The sequence below is a fragment of the Ylistrum balloti genome, unplaced genomic scaffold (genome assembly GCF_031769215.1).
Source record: "Ylistrum balloti isolate Yb309-2 unplaced genomic scaffold, AGI_CSIRO_Ybal_v1 Utg371544, whole genome shotgun sequence".
NCBI lineage: Eukaryota > Metazoa > Mollusca > Bivalvia > Pectinida > Pectinidae > Ylistrum > Ylistrum balloti.
The window spans coordinates 272,322-293,321 of NW_026782795.1; the positions used below are offsets into that span (position 1 = coordinate 272,322).

A 21,000-nucleotide genomic window follows, 5' to 3' on the forward strand; every position below is an offset into this window, starting at 1 on the left:
CCTCCACAGTCAAGTCAGAGTATAGCTCTAACTTAGTTAATTTTCCCCAAAATTAACGTTGCTAATTTTCCCCAATATTTACTTAGCTAATTTGCCCCATTTTACTCACACTTTATTTTTACATTTGGATCTTATTGTATTTGTAATTGAATCCAATTAGTGATTTAATTCACTACTGATATTGCATATCAGTAACAATAGTTTCATATGTACATATACAAGATCTTTCTTGTAATGTAATTAGATCCGAACGGTGGTTTAATTCGTGATTGATTTTTGTGTAATCAATAACAAGAATTTCCATGTATTCATTATCTGTATGTATTGACATGTTCGACTTGAAGCTGCGACCCCAATAAAGAAAGACACATGAAACTTACCAGGCTGCCTCCATTATATTTTACAGTATCAAAAACAAAAACATCCACACAAAACTCGATGACAGATTGGTGGGAATCCCCAAGTTCCTAAATGACGGGAAAAGACAAAACTGTGACCGTACCAACCAACTACCAGCCGGGCAGAACTCGCGCAGCAGCAGCAAGAGAACAGGTAACACAAAGACCACACCAAACCAGGGTCCAGCAAAAACCTCCACAAAAGGCTAAACAACAACAGGAAGGTGAACAGGAGCCTCCACTCCCTCAACAACAACAGGAAGGTGAACAGGAGCCTCCACCCCCTCAACAACAACAACAGGAAGGTGAACAGGTGCCTCCAACCCCTCAACAACAACAACGGGAAGGTGAACAGGTGCCTCCACCCCCTCAACAACAACAACAGGAAGGTGAACAGGTGCCTCCACCCCCTCAACAACAACAACAGGAAGGTGAACAGGTGCCTCCACTCCCTCAACAACAACAGGAAGGTGAACAGGTGCCTCCACCCCCTCAACAACAACAACAGGAAAGTGAACAGGAGCCTCTTCAGCAACAACAACAGCAACTGGAAGATACAGAAGATTTACCTCTACCTCCTCCTCCTCCTCCTCCTGTTGAAGACCACCTACTAATTCCTCAAATGGCTACCGGAGGAATAAATCTAAAAAAATACAATGGAACTGACTCGCCAGTCATATGGCTCACCAACCTTGAGTCATGGCAAAAGTTTCATAATGTGCCAAATGAACGAACCTTGGCTGCCATGTCATTCAACATGGAGGGACCAGCAGCACTGTGGTTGCAAGGCCTCCCAGATACTGAGAGGACAGATTTTGTAAAGTTCAAGGAATCCTTCCTACACAGATTTGGTCAAAAGACCACAGACAATAAGTTCTTCTCCTTGAAGCAAAGTTCTGAAGAACCCGCGGAAAAGTACATGGAACGAGCGGAGAAGCTGGCCCTTGGACATACCATTGTAGAAAGCTACAAGGTTCAAGTAGCCATGAATGGACTGCAACCCAAATTGAAATCAAAAGTATTGGGCAAAGAGCCAAAAACATTCCTTGACCTTCGGCATGCAGTCGATTTGGCAAAAGAGGAAATAGCATGCACAACGGACACGGACAGCGTTAACATGCTGTCCATGACAAAACTGTGTGATGAGCTTGTCAACAAACTACAGACTCAACTTGTAAATCAAATTCAGGAAGTAAGAGAGGAAGTGTCTGTGATAGCATCTAAACAACATCACAACAAAACAAACTATAAGCAACCTTCATCTCAGCATCAGCTCCAGCAACCTCCAACCCAGCCTTACGTTCAACAACACCAGCAGCCGTTTTCTCCACATCAGGCGTACCAAGTTCAACAGCCATTCTCTCAACAACAAGCGTACCAATATCAGCAGCCCTTCCCTCCACAACAAGCGTTCCAACCTCAACAGCCCTCTCCTCCACAATGGTATCAACCCCAGCAGCAGCAACAGTCCTTCCAGCCTCAACTGCCTCCTCAACCTCAGAACAGAAGACCGTGCCAGGGATGTGGTAAGTCATGCCTTGGGCGATTTTTATGTCCTGCTTATAATACACAGTGTTCATTTTGTAAGATTTGGCATCATACCGCTGATGTGTGCCGCCGGAAGAAATTCAACCAACCACCCTCTACTAACATGTCAATACACAATTCCACTTCCCCAGCACAAAACTTTAATAGGCAATAGGGATGCGCGCCTATCCCTGGAAGCAAGGATAGGCACACCAAGACCAACATGAGTCAACCCATCACAGGATACAAGATCAAACCCAATTCTCTAGAAAGCAAAACAACCATCAACATACCCATAACAAACCCTTCACCAGAACCAGTAGAGATTGTCAATCTTGTAACACCTGTTGATAGAAATACTGTTAGTGTAGAGTTGTATGATTCACTAGTAAAAGCGCTGGTGGATACAGGAGCTACAATTTCCTGTGTTACATTATCTTTATTAAATAAACTAAAGGTAAACACAAGTACACAGATACAACAGTGTTCAGCTGTGACCGCAGTGGTTGCAGGAGGCGAGTCACATAGAAGTCTCGGAAAAATAGCCATCCCTATTACAATTGGAGAATGCAGTTTCATGGCTGACCTCCATGTCTTTGAAACCTTCCATGTTCCTTTAATTCTTGGTTTAGATTTCTTAAACAAACATGAAGCTGTTATTGACATAAAAAGGAAAACTTTATTTTTGAAAAATCCCGAAACGAATCAAATTCTTTCTATTCACACTGAGGTGTCTTTGGCTCAAACCACATATCACTACAATCTTCCCCCAATGTCGATAAACAATATTACAGTTACGGTACAAGACCTACCACCAAACTCAAACATACTTTTTGAACCCGTTCACCAACTACCTTCAATAGGACTAGTAGGAGCTAAGTGTGTTTCAGTCATTCGGTCAAATCAGACTTGCGTTGTCCAGGTCATGAATCCCTCTGAAGAACAAGTCACACTTTCACCTGAAACTGTGATAGGTTTTGCATCCGTCATTGCTGAAAACTTTGTCATGTCCCTTGACACACCTGTAGATGCCACAAATTCCTCCCCATCTTCCTCGGCTACACAGACATCTGATCCTATTACCTTTGACTTAGGCAATTCTGATCTTTCTGAAAACCAAACACAAATTCTTAAGACCTTTCTTCAACAAAACAGAAATGTCTTTGCTACAGATCTGTCACAATTAGGCCATACATCTCAGCATACACATAGGATTGAAACAGGGGATGCCCTTCCCATAAGGCAACGCTTTTATCGTCAAAATCCTGAGGTCAAAGCTGAAACTGAAAGGCAGGTAAAAGAAATGTTAGAGAATGACATCATTACAGAATCCACATCTATGTGGCAGAGTCCAGTTGTCATGGTCAAAAAGAAAAATGGCCAGTTACGTTTCGCTGTAGATTACAGGAAACTAAATGCTGTCACCAGACAATATACCTTTCCTCTTCCCCGTCTTGAGGATGTTTTTGACTCTATTGGGGATTCAAAAGCGCAATACTTTTCTACACTTGACCTAGCCTCTGGGTTCTGGCAAATCCCCATGGACCCTGAAACTGCTCACAAATCAGCATTTGTGACCCCTGCCGGAGTCTATCAATGGAAAAGAATGCCATTCGGGCTTGTTAATGCCCCGGCTAGCTTCCAGTCTCTTATGTGCAAAGTTTTGAATGGTTTGAATTGGAAAACCTGTCTTGTGTATGTGGATGATATTTTAGTGTTCTCCCGTACATTTGAGACTCATTTGCAAAACTTACAAGAAATTTTTGATAGGCTTAGGCAGGCACAGCTAACACTCAAACCAAGCAAGTGTTCCTTTGCTCAAGGTAAGGTTCATTATCTAGGCCATGTGGTATCTAAAGACGGAGTCGAAGTTGACAAATCTAAGACAGATGCTGTTGCTGCCTACCCTGTCCCCACATCTGAAAAACAGGTCAGATCTTTCTTAGGTTTATGCAACTACTATAGGAAGTTTGTCAAAAACTATAGTAAAATTGCATCTCCATTAACCAGACTACTCCAGAAGGATGTTAAGTTTGAATGGTCAGAGTCCTGTCAAAAATCATTTGATCAGCTCAAGCAAGTTTTGACCTCTCCGCCAATACTGGCATACCCTGATCACACGAAACCCTTCATTCTGACGACGGATGCCTCCGGGAATGCCATTGGGTATGTATTAGGTCAGTTAGACATAAACAAACATGAGCGTGTTATTGCCTATGGTGGACGTTCTCTGAACCAGCATGAACGTAAGTACTCCATTTCAGAACGAGAAGGCCTTGCAATAGTTGAAGGTATAAAAACATATCATGTATACCTAGCTTCAAAACACTTCAAGGTATATACTGACCATAGTGCTCTTAAATGGATGAAGGATATAAAGCCAGAGTCAACAGGTAGGTTAGCTAGGTGGGCTGTACTCTTACAGGGTTATGACTTTGAAATCTTGTATAAAACAGGTAAGACAAATGAAGTGGCTGATGCCCTTTCTAGGCGACTATATCCCCCAGTCCAACCTCCTACTGCAGAAGAGGCACTAGAAGACATGGCTCCTCATCCGGAAGTGTCATCTGTTGGTCTACATGTAGAGTCCTCACTTCAACAGGTCACATTTCTATACAGTGATACAACCCAAGGTACCCCCAAAACTGCCATTTCAGACCCTTCCACTTCTGGATCAGTTGGTAAACTTCAGTCTGAATGTCCAGATTTTGTAGACATATACAAATACTTAGCTACAGAACATTTACCAACATCAAAGGCCCAAGCTAGCAAAATCCTTGCTCTTTCCAGTCAGTATGTATTACTTGATGACACTCTATACCACCTGTACACACCTGCACCTAAAAGAGATACTCAGCATACTCCTCTTCGTCAGCTTGCAGTCCCTAGATGTCTTAGGGAAGATGTTCTTAGGTCGTATCATGACTGTCAAGCAGGAGGAGCGCACTTAGGGATCGATAGGACATACAAGGCCATTCAACTAAAATACTATTGGCCTAAAATGTTTCAGAATACTGTTGACTACATCAGGTCATGTGACGCATGTCAACGGATAAAAAAGTCTGCAAACAAGAAGCAAGCACCCTTAACAAACATGCCTATCTGTGAGACATTTTCACGACTTCACATGGACATTTTAGGACCCATTACAACGACAAAAGAAGGATACAAGTACATTCTTCTTGTTGTGGACTCCTTTAGCAAATGGCCAGAAGCATTTCCTCTCAGAACACAAGATTCTAAGGAAATCGCCCGAGTCCTGTACTCTGAAATATTTTCCAGGTATGGTGCTCCAAGCACTATTGTCAGTGATAGAGGGCAAAATTTTATGAGTAAACTTGTAACGGCTGTGTGTGAAATCTTCCAAGTGACTAGACACTTTACAAGTTCATATCATCCCCAAACCAACTCTACATGTGAACGCATGAACAGTACAATTGCCCAGTGCTTGAGAGCATATGTTGATAAAAATCAACAAGACTGGCCTCAGTTTCTTTCAGGTATTCTAATGGCTTTTAGAATGTCACCATCAACTCAAGCATCTAATATGTCACCATACCAGATGTTGTTTGGTAAGGAAATGAATTTACCTTTTGATACTGCCTTAATCCCAAAAGATGGTCTTGGAAAAGATGCGAAAACACATGTCACCCAGCTCATAGATCACCTCAAGTATGTTAGACAAACAGCTAATAAGAACATAACAGAGGCCAGAACCAAACAAAAAAAGCAATACGACAAAAAGGCTTCAGAACCTGAATTCCAAGTCAATGACTTGGTTATGCTCCATTCCCCTAAAGTACCCAAAGGTCTGTCACCAAAGCTACACCATCCATGGGATGGACCATACTACATTGTCGACAAAGGTCCCAATCACACGTATAAGCTCCGACGCTGCAATACGCACAAACAAGTCAAATCTCTCATTCATGCCAATCGATTGAAACTGTATACAAACCCAGACAACAGACCTAGTTTGAATCCCCCACCATGTCCGCCATATGTTCCTCATGTCCCAGAAAATCAGCGAGTACCAGATCCCTCAAACCCAACAAATCAACTTGTCGATAACCCGGACCAATTCCCCCAACCAACCCAGTCTTCTCAGATCTCATCCTCATCCTCATCCACCCCAACACCTACGGATAGTTCAGCCCAACCAAACCCTCCTAACCCCAAAACAAACCAACCCAACCCAACCATACCAGCTGATCAGTCAACACAACCCATACCAGTCCAACAACCCATTTCAAACCCAACCAACCCAAATGCTTCTCAGGATGACCAGCAATCTTACCCGATTGAAAAACTTATAAAGTACAAGTTTCGAAACGGTGTCAAGGAATTTCGCGTGAAATGGCTTGGTCATTCAGTTCGAACCTGGGAACCTGTAGAAAACCTACCCCCTGCCATGGTTCGTGAATTTCATATCACTAAAACGCAATCAGGGAAAGCTCGTAAAAAGGGTAAACAGTCAAAACTGACTTGTTTTTCACGGCAATAAATCATAAACAAAATAGGTTAGTCCATAGATATCTTTTACCGGTATTCCTTTCCTTTATTTTCCATCTAATTCTTCTCCTTAAGCATACTTAATGCTAAGATTTAAATAGATACAAAGTCTGTTTATTTAGTGCTTTGAGATGATTGCAACATCTCATAACGGCATACAAGATGCTAATCTTATCCTTTCTGTCTACTTCTCCTTAGGTATCTTTGGACTTCCTCCTCTGTTGAGCCTACTTGCGCTGATGACCCTTGTGATTCTCCCATTTGCGGCCGGTGATAATGCACCATCACCATCATTAGTTCAGAGACTGAACTATGGAATTCTCTTTACCCCCACAGCTAAACTTCATCTTGGTCAAGAATACTGGTCACACACTTTTGAAGTCCCACTCCCGTCTAGAGTATACCTTCATGGGGATCTTCAGTGTAGCAGTCAACAATGTGAACCTGCAAATGTGGTCTTGAAAACTCTTAACGCCTTGAGAATGCAATGTATGGCTAGTATCAACTCCACAGTCACAAAACTTCATCAGCTTATCCCTCATTCTTACTTCCCAAAAACAATAACATTTGGCTCCAGGAGATCAAAAAGAGGTTTGTTTGACTTTATTGGTGAGATATCGAAATCATTGTTCGGAACAGCAACAGCAAGTGATATGAACAACTTAAAACACCACATGCAAACATTGAACAATAACAATATTAAACTTGCTACAGCCATGGCTCATGAAGCTCATCAATTAACCTCATTTGTATCTACAGTCAATGAACGATTTGATAATGTTCTCAAAGCAGTGCTTGTCAATCATGATGAGTCTGTAACATTAGCACAGCAATTCTCTAGCGCTTTAGACGGAATGCAACATGAGTACATATTGCTTGAAAATAGGATGTTAAAACAAATTAATGCTAGTGCAGTTTTAGAAAAACACTTAGAGCACGTACAGCTAGCAATTCATGATTTTGTTAAAGGCAAGTTATCTCCCTTTATTTTGTCCCCCCAGACAATCAAATCTACTCTTAAACAGGTTCAGAACATTATATCTACCAAATATCCTGGGACAAATATTATTCATTTTGACCCTTTATACTACTATTCATTTGCTGACTTTTTGTATGCAAGGCACCATTCCAATTTGTACATCCTACTGAAAATACCTATATCATCTTTTGTTCACCCTTTATCCTTGTATAAGGTGTACTCCTACCCAGTGCCAATCAATACCACATCAACACATGCCACACAGCTACTAGACACTCCGGATTATTTTTTACATACTAGTGATAATCAACATTTCTCAGTTTTGTCACACACCCAACTTAGTCAGTGTACAGGACAGGATATTATGTATTGTCCATTTCATGTAGCATTACGTTCTGTGGCATCTGGTTCATGTTATTCATCAATCTTTTACAATCAAAAGTCTCAGGTCAAATCCTTTTGTAATTTCCGTTTTGTCCCAAACACGCTCAAAACTAGCATTATTGAACTTTCACCCTCAAATTTGATTATGTATCACACCAAAATGTTAGCGTTAGACTGCCCGTCTGGACAGAAAATGATGAAGGGTTGTCATTTCTGTGTAATGCAAGTACCCGCGAGATGTTCAGTGACTTCAGGTAATTTGTATCTACCACCCAGACTAGGTCAAGGTCAAAATGACACTAAAGATGTTACGGTGCTACATCCTGTTAACTTAGCATTAATTCAACATTTTTTCGAGCCTGAAAACCATGCCTCCATATTTGGTGACACTAATTATGGAAATTTTGTACACATAAAAATTCCAAATATTGAAATTTACAATCACTCATTTTCTCAAACTTTGGCCAACGATAACCAGTATCATCTCAGTCTTGATCGTATTGTTAAGAAAACAAAACAAAATGAGAAAGTATTTCAAACACTGTCAGAATCCATGTTAGATGGTCAGTTAGAATTTGCCTTCAGCAGCTGGCCTGACACTAGTGGAATTATTGCGTTGGCGGCCATAGCTTCAGCCTGGGTAGCAATTGGGTTATTTATTTGGATATTACGAAAATTTCGTCGACTCTCAGCAGCTGTATTGTTAGCACAGACATCTTCTGCACTAACTATCCCACCTGATGTACCCAGTTTCCATTACAGTGCTCTCCCTGACTTGGCCACCCCGCCTTCCATTACTGACCATTTCTATAACACCTTACAGACTCCCTGGCCTTATGTAACCTTATCCTTGCTTACCACAGCCTTCATCCTCTTCTCCGCTTACATCTTCTGGAGAAAATTCCAATCTGCTCACAAAACCTCTGTCTTCCTTGAACTAACCACTGGCCATGATTGTATGCTTGTACAGGTGGCTTCCCTCCCCTTATGTCCCAATAACTGGACAATCTTTCCACCCACTAATGTTACTGGTGTTACACTTAGAGGAAGAGTCTTAAAGTCTCTTCATATTGAGTGGGATCAGTTTTCCATCATCAATAACCATACTAAACAAACTATCTACCCTAAAAGCACCATTAACATTTCCCCCTTCCACAGCCGGCGCATCTCAAAATTACTAAGGCACCCATATGCTGCCTATTTCATATTAACCCATCAAGGGTACTTCCAGGTTTTGAAGTAACAAAAAAAATTGATAATGTGTGGACATAAAATTCATTCTGGCATGACTTATTTGCTCTGATTGTTGTAAATATTGTTTCTCTTTTCCATTCACCCATATTGTGATTTTTTTTTTATTGTAGTGTCACCCATATGGACATTAATGTTTCCTATGTAAAACGCTGGGTGCTCAAACAGTTTTTTTTTTATTTTTGCAATCTGTTTTTTTTTCGTTTATTAGAAATGTCTTCATTGTCATCAACTACCCGCTGGAGTTGTTTCAAATGAGTAAAAATGTTTGTGTATATAAAGAATTTCATATGCATTGTCAATTGATGAATCATTGTCAATTACTGTTCATGTATCTTTTTATGACAATTTTTGTATGAGTTATCTCCCTTTACAAAAAAATACAGCTTATACCACTACTTTTAATCTTTGAGGACAAAGATTTTTCCCAACCAGGAGGGATATATCATACTGATATTTTACCTTTTTATAACTTACATAACAAAATGATTTTAAAAAAGTAAATTTCAACGAAATTGAGATTTTATAGCTTTTTCTGTATATTTTTGTAAAACCAGAGTTGAATACAATAATACCTAAATCAAATAACTGTTTTCGGAATCATGTTAATTGAACTCGTACACAAGTTAACAAACAAGATTTAGGTTTTCCAACATATGGTTATTTGATCAGTACAGCAACGCGGTCAGTTTCTGATAATCCCTTTTATGACATCAATTAAGAAATTAGCCCGACCCTTACTCTAACGTCAGTTCTTTGTTAAAGAATTATCGTACGTGTTTGAGTCAATTAAGGCTCAGGTAATCTTGCATAACCGGCCTGTCAGATCGCTGTTTTTCTCCAATTTCTTTGTCCAAACCCACGCTAACATTTGACCAATCAGAGCTAAGGTCAGAGTGGAAATAAGTTTTTTTTATGAGGCCGCTTAAGGGTAAATTACCCATTCTTTATTATAGTAGCGCCTTAAATAACCCTCCTGGTACCTCACCTTGATTCGGGGGGGGGCACCTGAGTATGTAGTGTCGCGTGTCCAGCTGGTCACTTGAAGCTGCGACCCCAATAAAGAAAGACACATGAAACTTACCAGGCTGCCTCCATTATATTTTACAGGTGAGCAATTTTCTCTTTTTACATGTATTCTATTTTATATTTTATTTGTCTTTGTTGAAGATGTTCATAATCATTGTGTGAGATTTTCATTGTTGGTTGATATTTGATTTTGTATTTCTATTACATTTTATTTGCCTATTCTTGATTTATGCGAAACAAAGAATTCATATTTTTCCCTCTTATAATCTTTTCGACCTTCAGATTTTTAAAATCCATGTACGGTAGAGTTTTGTTAAATTTGATAACTAGAATTTGATTTAAGACATTCAGAAATAACGTTGTTTTGTGTGGAAAACTTTATATATTTCTATAGGAAAATTTCCTATGTTTGAGAAACAAAGTGTTAGAAAGGATAAGGCATAAATAAGTATCCAAACTAAAAGAGAGATCTTAACCTAAATTGGCATATTGCTATTTTGATGTGAATTTGTACATATCAAAGATTTTGGTATTGCTACCGCACTGATTGTGCAAAACTGTTCCAAATTTTGAAATAGAGTTTTACAAACTCATAACATCCGTCTTGAATGATAAAAGAACACATGCTTGTGTAGTTTTACCTGAAAGATAATGATCTATCGTTGTACATATAGCAGTTTGACAATGCTCGATCAAGAGTATAAGTACCGATTATTTAGCTGAAATCTGTGCAGTTTAACATTACCAGTAAGAAATCATGTTTTTATGTATATTATCGTGTAATGCGATTAAGCAGAAAGTCCCCTGATGTTAATGTTAACATGATAGATTTTCTGAACCGTGCGTCTTATTTGTTATGTACTTTATACCGACTATTAACGTTTTGCATGAGAGACAAGATACGTTAGCTGAAATAATTGAACATCTGAGTAAGCGTAATTTGGCATCATTTCATCTTACATGATAAATAAGACATTGTAAATACACCCCCCCCCCCCCCCTCTTTTACGAACTTCATTCATTCATTTATTCCGTAAACCGGAAGTTCATTCCAAAACCGGAAGTTCATTCCAAAACCGGAAGTTAGTCATATAAACAGGAAGTAAATGTTCCTAATGTAAATAAACATTCCTGTCATGTGCCCTTCTTAATATTTACAATGTATAGACTCAAATAGTTTTGAATATTTCATTTCTTAAAGAGGTAATAATTCATTTGATATAAATAACTTCATTTTCTCATGAAGTATCATTATGTTGTAAATAATTACTTTATATTTTTACCATTCTGGAGTAACTAATGATTATGATGATTACCCTATAATATGTTCTGCGTGTATTATTTTACTACAATAAGTCCCGAGCTACTGCGCGAGTTATTCCTTTGTCATTTACCTCCACAGTCAAGTCAGAGTATAGCTCTAACTTAGTTAATTTTCCCCAAAATTAACGTTGCTAATTTTCCCCAATATTTACTTAGCTAATTTGCCCCATTTTACTCACACTTTATTTTTACATTTGGATCTTATTGTATTTGTAATTGAATCCAATTAGTGATTTAATTCACTACTGATATTGCATATCAGTAACAATAGTTTCATATGTACATATACAAGATCTTTCTTGTAATGTAATTAGATCCGAACGGTGGTTTAATTCGTGATTGATTTTTGTGTAATCAATAACAAGAATTTCCATGTATTCATTATCTGTATGTATTGACATGTTCGACTTGAAGCTGCGACCCCAATAAAGAAAGACACATGAAACTTACCAGGCTGCCTCCATTATATTTTACAGTATCAAAAACAAAAACATCCACACAAAACTCGATGACAGATGTCCAGACACTGAAAGGAAGAGCTGGGGACCTATCTCGATTTGGTTTGTGTTAGGGTAATTTTGAAGTCCGTCTAATGCCTTAAAATAACTGTATAGTCCGACACCATCCCTAGACCCCTGGACCGGCGTTATCACTCCTGCTCTTTTTGAAAAGCCACAGAGGAATCTTTAGCGTGCAATATTAGGCAATCCTCACACGGGCCACCGTTTAAAGTCCCATCCGCCGGACTATGGTTAATGGTTAGTGGTTAGATCGGTGTAAGTGTAATTAGAGTAAACAGTTTTCTTTGGTTGTCCTCGTCTTGAAACCTTTCCAATCATATGGACTAAGCTATTTTATCACTTTACCAATGTCTGTTTCAGTCTGTGATTCCAATCTATTCCTTCTGCAAAAATCTGTTCACTATACCGACCTTTCTGGTTATAGATGTGATTTGTGTGAATGTGCAGATTAAGAATGGTTATGAAAGGTTTCGGGAAGATATATTACGTTGAAGAAGAAAATGTCATGATAGGTTTAGAATATCTAATATAAATTTAAGTTTTTGAAAAGAGAGAAATTCCTTGCGCATGCGCGGGTAGGATGGTTGGATTATGTTTTAGGCTTTGTATATACTAATATATACATCCCACGGTTTGGCTTGGGATGTGTGGGTGGGGGGGGGGGTGTTTCTTGTATGGTGTTTAGTTGGTTTGTATGCTTGTGTAATAAGTATAATTGTGTGATATTCCAAATTTAGAGATTGGAGGTAATGGTGCTGTGCTTGTTTTTTTTTTCACACTATTGCCAGTGTGGAATAAACAGTTCTGTATAAAAAAATCTCAAAAACTGTTTTCTCCGTTGCCCTATCTAAAAGAGTTTTATATGTTACAAGCCAGGTAAGAAGACTCGAATCCGCCTGCAAACCAGTCCATGGCCGTTGTACCCCGAGGTTCCATTTATGTTGAATGTATTTAGGGTCTTAAATGTGGAGTTTGTTTGTGTACTTTTCTTCATATTCGGTCATTTGTTAAACAAATACTTGAAAGGGTGTGTTTACTTGTGTGTGTTGTTTGACTTTTGAGTACAGTTTCAACAGCGAGCATTTCGCTTCGAACTCCCGGGGAACACAACTGCCTTCGCTGTATGTGAAAACTATTTTGTGAATGCGAGGGGTGAGGGAAAGGGAGACACAGAGAACGACACCATATGCCTCATGAGGTGTCAGTATGTACAGGATTTGTCAACCATTGACAAGTCCAACAAAAGAGGGGCGGTGGTGATGGTAATGATGATGAACAACGGTAAAACAAAAGAGGGGCGGTGGTGATGGTAATGATGATGAATAACAGTAAAACAAAAGAGGGGCGGTGGTGATGGTAATGATGATGAACAACGGTAAAACAAAAGAGGGGCGGTGGTGATGGTAATGATGATGAATAACAGTAAAACAAAAGAGGGGCGGTGGTGATGGTAATGATGATGAATAACAGTAAAACAAGAAGGAAAGTATGCACAGAGTTCAGTGTAGAGACCATGCGGGACAAGGTGCAGAAAATATATCCTAAGGAGGTCACTGCAACATATACATAGGGATTTTTTCAAGAAACAACATATCAGGAAGTCTTTTCCCGTATTGCTGCGACTCAACTTTTGTTTGTTTGCAATAACTGAAGCCACTTGAAGAAGGTGACAACCAGTCAAGGACATTTTTATACTACGGTGCCATCACTCTGAAATGTCATAACATGGACGCGGTTTCATGGTACCTTATATTGAATCACACAATCATTAGGTACTATCAGCAGTTTGTTAAGCGACAGGACATTTGTACGGAAGCTCAACGTAAGACCAAAGTGTCGCCACGTAAGGCAGTGGAAAGAAACGCGTTCGAGAAGAGAAAATGGATACAATAGGAACATTTCTTACATCCTACCTTCAAGTTTTCCAATGAATGACTGATAAGCTCGATTAGTTTTAACACCAGGTTAGCATATAACCGTTAGATTGTGTATAGAACGGCGCAGCTAAAAGAACTGTGGATTTGATCCCGATGCTTTCACCGAAACGGGGGATAAATCATTTGGGTTTGTCCGTCCGTCAGTCTGTCTGTCACACTTTCGTATTCGCATATCATCCAATTTGGGTGGAACTTGGTCAGCAGATGCATCTTGGGGTCATTAAGACTGAGTTTGACTATCAGTGTCACCTGTTAATAATTATGCATACTAATGAGGTATCATTTGATTTCATTGGTCGGTTCATTTCCGTGCTCTAACTTCCCGAAATATAATCCGATTTAGATGAAACTTGGTCAGCAAATGCATATTAGGGCACATAAGACTGAGTTCAGCAATCAGCATCATCTGTTAATTTCTATGCATACTAATTAGGTATCCTTTCTTTTCTTTCGTCGGTCAGTTTTTGTGCTCTAACTTTCCTAAATATAATCTGATTTAGATGTAACTTGAAGTCCCAAAAATATTATCAGTTTATCATTAAGCTTAGCACCAAAGTTATGATCCATATTTTTAGAAAGAAATACAATATTTATCATATTGTGTGGACTACTATACCTGCTGACGACCATGGATCTACTTAGCAACATTATAGTTACTAGTATACAAGTTTTCTTCAATTAGTTCACTTTATTGGTTAATATTTGATATGTCCAATAAAACATCTACTCTCTGTAATCCTTTACATCTTTCTTTGGCTTTAAAGCAATACATCATAGCTCAAGAGGATATATCATTCTACATAGCATTATGATATGTTAACTCCTAACCTCTATAAATTCCATGAATTTGCTCGTTAATTTTACATTCTATCGTAGCCTTATATGTATCTTTCGAAGTGCGTGGTTCTATCGACTTAGGGCAAGTAGACCTCTGCTGTTGTGTAGCATCCGTCGTCCTTTCGGCGTCAACTCAACACTTTCACAACTTCCTCTCAAGAACGTCAAGGCCGAAGGTACTTTTATAAGGTCTGTAGCATGAAGTGCTGCCAAGTTTGTTCAAGTAATGAAAGTGACCTACTTACAAGATCACAGAAAAATATCTTCAAACAATTTCTTCTCAATTAAAAAAAATACAAAATATTGCTGATATAGGGCCTGATGTATGCTGGGATGAAGGGTCACGAAGTTTCTTCGAATGAAGGACTTTGACGCGCTTTCATGGTCACAGCGTCAATCGTGTTAAAATATTCAAATTACTTCTCTGCAATAACTTAAAGGCCTGGGGTACTGTAATCGGATATTCAGCCATCCTAGTTTAAAAGGCAACCAGGTTTTGTTCAAATGAATGACCATGACCCACCTTTGAGGTCACATGTGTCAAACGACTTACTAAACGATCCAGGGTACTGATATAAAACTTGTGGTATGCCCAGATAAACATCTCTCAAGTTTGAGCCGCTTTCAATGTGTTTATGAAATCTCTAAACTTCTTTTTCCCACAACCAAAAGGTCTCAGGTCATGGTGTTTGTTTATACAGGTTTGGCGTTCATCGATACCAGAAGTCGATCGAACGTCAGAATGATTCATATCACCTGAACATGAGTTTGTGTTCTGATAATCGTTCAGGCCAGTCCCATCACAAACTTCCTGAGAACACCTTGCAACCCGGATTTGGATCATCATTACTTTTCATTTTGTAAAGCGAGTACTGTCATCCCAACATTGGCCAATACAAGTGGGAAAACAAGAAAATAATGCGATCAGATCTAGACATCAGTGTAGATGGACATTTTCTAGCCACGGTAAGTTATCAAGTCTCTTATATATGACACATACACCATTAAATATGAAAAAAATATACATGTATTACGGATATGATTTAAGATATAAATATAAATAGTAATATATCGTATAGAAATAGAGAAATAAAGTTTTTGTCAGAAATACAAATCTTCGAAAGTGCATATATGTATATGTAAAGGGTATGTAAATACTAATAGCAATTGAATACGATGTCTCCATAAAGTTGATTTAGATAGATATATACTTGCTGTTCTGATATCCATAATTCTTGACATTTTAAACAGAATGACAGTTCAATAAAATTTTGCAACGTGTTGTTTGCACTGTGTACAGTTGCATTAACGATCTCCGAGAAATGTGTTTGCATTTTCGTAACTTGCTGCTATGCAACAGGACGTATCAATTTTTTTCTCTTCCTTAACTTGACCCTGAATCCAGTGAGGTTTTGGATAGGTCGAGTTTGACTTCCGAAGCAACTGGACTGTTAATGGCTGTAAAGTCTGCATTAGGATCGGACATCTTGCCCTGCATATGCTGGTAAAGTTTCTTGACTCTGCTTGGCTTCACATTGAACCGAGGAGGAGGGACTTTGTTGCCACTGGTTGTTATTTTGTTCACCACCATGGCAAGAGCGGGAACTGTATTGTCCTTCCGCTTCACGCCGCGTATTCTATCACGCACGTTGGCACCATACTTCCGGATTTTCATGTCGTCAGACGGGGTGTACTGGTCGACCGGAGATAACTCCACGAAAGGCAATGAGTGGAAAACTGCCACCTGAAACACACATGGCATACATGTATACTTATTACCTTATGTCTATTAAGTTTGTGTATGTAATGAAACGCCATAAACCATAGATACATTGCTGTGTGCTTGTTTATCACTCCCGAAAGATTTCACTCCCTTGGTTTATAAGCAACAGAAAGAAAATACATCCTCCCTCCTTGTATATCATTACATCGTTCACAAAGAATGCTGATATTTGGTTCATAATGTTTGACGTCACTGTAAATAAAGGCGCCAAAGCTTCTTAATTCAATCACTGAACGAAATAAGAGTTAAAGATAAACGAAAAGCATGGTCTACTTACCGATGCCAGTGTTTCTATGATCTTTGGAAGAGACGGTGGCACTTTGTGACGTATTTTCCGTTTATACGATTTGCCAAGTATGGCACTCGAGTTCAGTTTCTTCTCCATCAAGTCATCTTGGAACTGTACTTCTTCATGAACAGCCTGTTCTTCGACATGTGTCTCTACTCTAGGAATTCCAACTTTCCTCATTTTCGCCAGGAGAGTCTTCCATCTTGGTGTTTTACACTGGTTCAGAACTTTCAAAGTTCTAGCAGACCCAGTTCGCTTTAGGTCCCTCGGGACCCGTGTTTCTTCCTCCAATTTCTGTTGTGGTACTTTAAACGGTCCCCACCTTTCTCCAAATGTTCCTATATATTGACCACCAAGCGTCCACAACCGGATCGAGCAGTCTGCACTGCAAGTACAAATTAATTGAAACTCGTCAATGAAGACGACACTGTTAACTACCTTTGTGTGAACTTTGAACGAATTCACAAGTAAAGGCCATTGTACAGTCCTCCTCGGGTTACTGTTTAAAGGAGGTGGACGGTTAAGAATGCCGTCTGGTCTTGGCTCTTTGGTAGTGAAGCTAGAAGGTGGTTCTCGCGGATTGTGCCCATCTATTGTCATAAAAATGAATGTCTCAAACAATTCTTTCCATCGTGCAGCTCGCTGACTTCGTGTGTGTTTCTGTTTAATACAATATTCCGTGATGTCCCAAATTTTTAAATACCCAATTGTGTCTACGGTGACTAGAAATTTGTTATCTACATCGGTTGTTATGGCGTGGACGCCTTCTCCAACTTTGTGCGACGCGTTAAACTGACCCAGGAGACCACCTTCATGGTGCAATGACCAGGCTCTTACCCATCCTTCTGCGCCGCTAGATAAAAGAGCAGCAGTTTCCTTATCTGCATTATCGCGTCTTTCCAAGAAAATAATTTTTTCAACAGCCGCCTCATAACTTTTACATATTTCATCATAACCAACTCGGCTGTTCGGTTGTTCGGCGCATGGGGTTGGAGTGTAGAATTTTTCATCAAAAAGAGGCAGAAGAGGATGCTCACATGGAGTTTCCGTCCTACAGAATTGCTTCGAAAGTCTGCCACCAGATTGACTATTGTTTTCGCGTACCTTGCTTAAAAGTCCAACTCCGACCCTAATGCCTTTTATCGAGGATCGTTTGCTTGATTTCTGTTTACCAGCGGCATCTTCTGAAGACGCTGCATCTTCTTCTATCATTGAAAACGTTCTTAGTTCCTCTTCTTCATCCTTCGTAAACTTGAACCTCTTGTTGTTTTCCGTGGACGGTTTTGTACCCTTAAACGCATTCAGGGTGCAATAAGCTTGACCAGTGTCCCTAGACCATATGACGATATCTCCGTCATAAGACCCTGTTGCTATGATATTCGGTCCCATATAAGACATGCAAATAATGTCTTCGTTATGTTTGGCCTTCCACTCTTTTCGGTGTTCTTCTCCGCCACCATCGATGTAAACATGCACAGTGCGACTCCATCCAGTGACGTAAATCCGATGTCGCGTGCTCACCAGACCTGTAACATCCAGACCACCTGGAATGTTGAACGTTTGTAGGCATGCACCATTATTGAAGTTCCAAACTTTAACGCTGCCGTCTCGTGCGCCTGTGATCAACCTCCTCTCTGGACCGTCAAATGTTATGGCTGAAATTTCAATAGGTATATCAACGCCTCTCTCTGTGCATTTATGGGCATTTATAAACTGCATGACCTTTTCGCCAGTCCGCACATCCCAGACACTGACAACTGACTCGTGGCAAGCACTAACGATGAACCTAAATGTCTTATTATAGAGAGCTGCAAACACTGGCTTATTATGGGAAGTTACTTCTATCCTGTTCTCCTCTTCAAAGTGCTTCTCCAGCATCGCTATTTGGTTCGTTCCTAAGAGCATTGTCTGCGTTTCGGGGTTGAAGCAGATAGTGGATATCGGGAAGGGCCCAAGCTTTACTACTCTTCCGCTGAGCTGCTGTACACATGTCTGGTCTTTCATGTCATAAACTCGTATGCTTTTACCCTTGTCGATACTGATGATTTGATTCTTGGATGAGTTGATGATCACGTGAGTTATTGGTTTAGAGTGTCCTTTCAGAATGACAATTGCCTTGCTGTTGACGTACGGGTTCCAAACTCGAACGAGGTAATCCATCCCGCCAGTTACTATAATATTGTTCTGAGGACAGTAATCAAAACTCAGGATACCTTTGTACACCTTGAATACCGTTGAAATCTTCTTTTTTTCAATGTCTTCCAGATATAACGAATTATTAGTGCTCTGACAACATGAAACAACACAATCTAACTCTGGAATGTAACCAATTTGAGAAACCCAGTCATCGTGAACTCTACTGAATTTGTATGCTCTCGCGCCAATGAAAAAACCTCTGATCACTTCCGGTAAACTGACTTTCTTGTACAAATCTTTGCCGGCGACCGCACCGAACGGCCCCCCACGCAGTGACGAGTCAAACTTGACAGCAAATGTGTTTCCTGCCGTATCACCCCACAAAAGAACGGCATAATTCAAATCCCTAGTATTCGCCCAGAAGTACATCGTCGTTATGCAGTTCTCAACACCCACTATATGGTACCGTTTGATGAATTTATTGGCCTGTAGGTCGAAAATGATGATATCTCGATCGGTGGATGTGACTGCTATCATGTTGACATTGTACATACAAACCATATCTGTCAGCCAAGGTTGAGTAGCTCGGTCCATTCCAGAATGTGTATTGAAGCTTCGGATACGTTTCATTTTTAAAGTCCAAAATATGAGGATACCTTCTTTGCTGAGAGAAACATATCTACCGTTAGAATAGTCGATGGACGCTTGAGGAACTGCACGTTTTTGTATCGAGGGGAGAAATGCTATTCTCACTATAACGTCGCGATGTCTCGACGGAACGTCACGGGTTTCTACAGGAAAGGGTTTCTCTCTCATCATCTCGATCATTTGGTTTTTTTCTTGATATTCCATAAGGTTGTAAGTAACATACTCCTCCCAGTCTACAACACCGTCACAGTTAGCATCTACTTTCATGAACAAAGTTTCTATCTCTTCTTCGGTAAGATTGACACCTACCGTCTTTTTTATGGCCCGTCTGAATTCGTGAGGCTCTAACCCCGGTTCTTGGTCACTGTCCGCCTTCTCGAATATTTCTTGTAGCCGTGCATATTTAATTTCAGCCGCGATCTTATCTGGATTAAAATCTTCCTTGTTGTGTTTGGAATTCTTTTTTACTTTCTCTAGATCTGAATGTGTACTTGCATCTGATAGTCGTTGTTCAAATTTTTGTGACAATGACCCTTTTGGTGACTGGATTCTTGGCAACTTTAGACCACTTTTTGAATTGCTGTGAGGTACAATGCTGTTTCTGTAATACCTCGACTCTCTTCTCCGTTTTAAAGCCGGATTCAGCTCCGGCGGAAGAACTGATTCCATCGCGATAATCTTACCAACGACGACCAGGGTAGCGTTGACACCTATTCAAGTCTCCATTTTGCACGTTGTTATGGCGTGTTCTGATGACGTCTACAACTTGGTATATTATGACGTCACAATCACGCCTACTAGTCACGCTTTTATTTTCCTTCTTGACCTACCTATTCTGATTGCTGTTTGCTTTCTGTTTTTATCGCAAAAATGAACAGCCGGGGTAATTTTGAGGCGAGGTCTCCTCGATTATAGTAACTGGTGGCTAATGACGAAAAATCTATATGTAGTCTGTAAAATACTCAAATTATCACCAATGAAAAATACAATGTGCGGTTAAATGCTGTGAAAATGTTCATGTAAAATACTTATTGATAAAAACAAAATAGAATATCTTAAGTCCGTTTCGCTTTCGTATTTATATAACATTTCATGTCATAAATTGAATGATACAATTCATTTTGTTTTTTAATGTAAAATTAACTTTATTATAATGGCTGTTCTTGTAGCTAAATATAATCTAGTTTTGAATAGCGCTTATAATCTTATATGCATGTTGTCTGATAACGTCTCCCTACTTTTTGCCGGAGATTGTACAATAAAACGTTGCGAATCCATGGCTGTGTACCAAAAACCATAGCGTACAGTACCTGTAACAAGGCGTCAAGGTCACAAGAAAACGAATCTTTTCTACAAACAAACGATTCTGGTAAAGCTGACCAACCCGATAAACGAAATTGTCCATCCTAATAAAGGTTACTTTTTAAAATGACGAAATGACCAAGC

General features: G+C 39.6%; 2 protein-coding genes and 1 long non-coding RNA gene across 3 annotated transcripts; 1 reads left to right on the top strand and 2 right to left on the bottom strand.

Annotated features, from left to right (window-relative positions):
* Positions 1-471: 471 nt before the first annotated feature.
* LOC132562903 (uncharacterized) lies at positions 472-2,100 on the top strand. The gene has a single exon (XM_060227679.1). It carries the CDS (start codon positions 472-474, stop codon positions 2,098-2,100), a length of 1,629 nt encoding a protein of 542 aa, XP_060083662.1.
* A 481-nt stretch (positions 2,101-2,581) lies between these two features.
* Positions 2,582-3,840, bottom strand: LOC132562910 (uncharacterized). Its single transcript, XR_009554778.1, has 2 exons — positions 3,680-3,840; positions 2,582-3,034 (listed from the first exon to the last, which is right to left on the bottom strand). It is a non-coding gene; the product is annotated as an uncharacterized LOC132562910 (long non-coding RNA).
* A 12,242-nt stretch (positions 3,841-16,082) lies between these two features.
* Positions 16,083-20,223, bottom strand: LOC132562911 (WD repeat-containing protein on Y chromosome-like). The gene is made up of 2 exons (XM_060227689.1): positions 16,759-20,223; positions 16,083-16,442 (listed from the first exon to the last, which is right to left on the bottom strand). The coding sequence occupies exons 1-2, from the start codon at positions 20,221-20,223 to the stop codon at positions 16,083-16,085; spliced, it is 3,825 nt and encodes a 1,274-aa protein (XP_060083672.1).
* Positions 20,224-21,000: the final 777 nt, after the last annotated feature.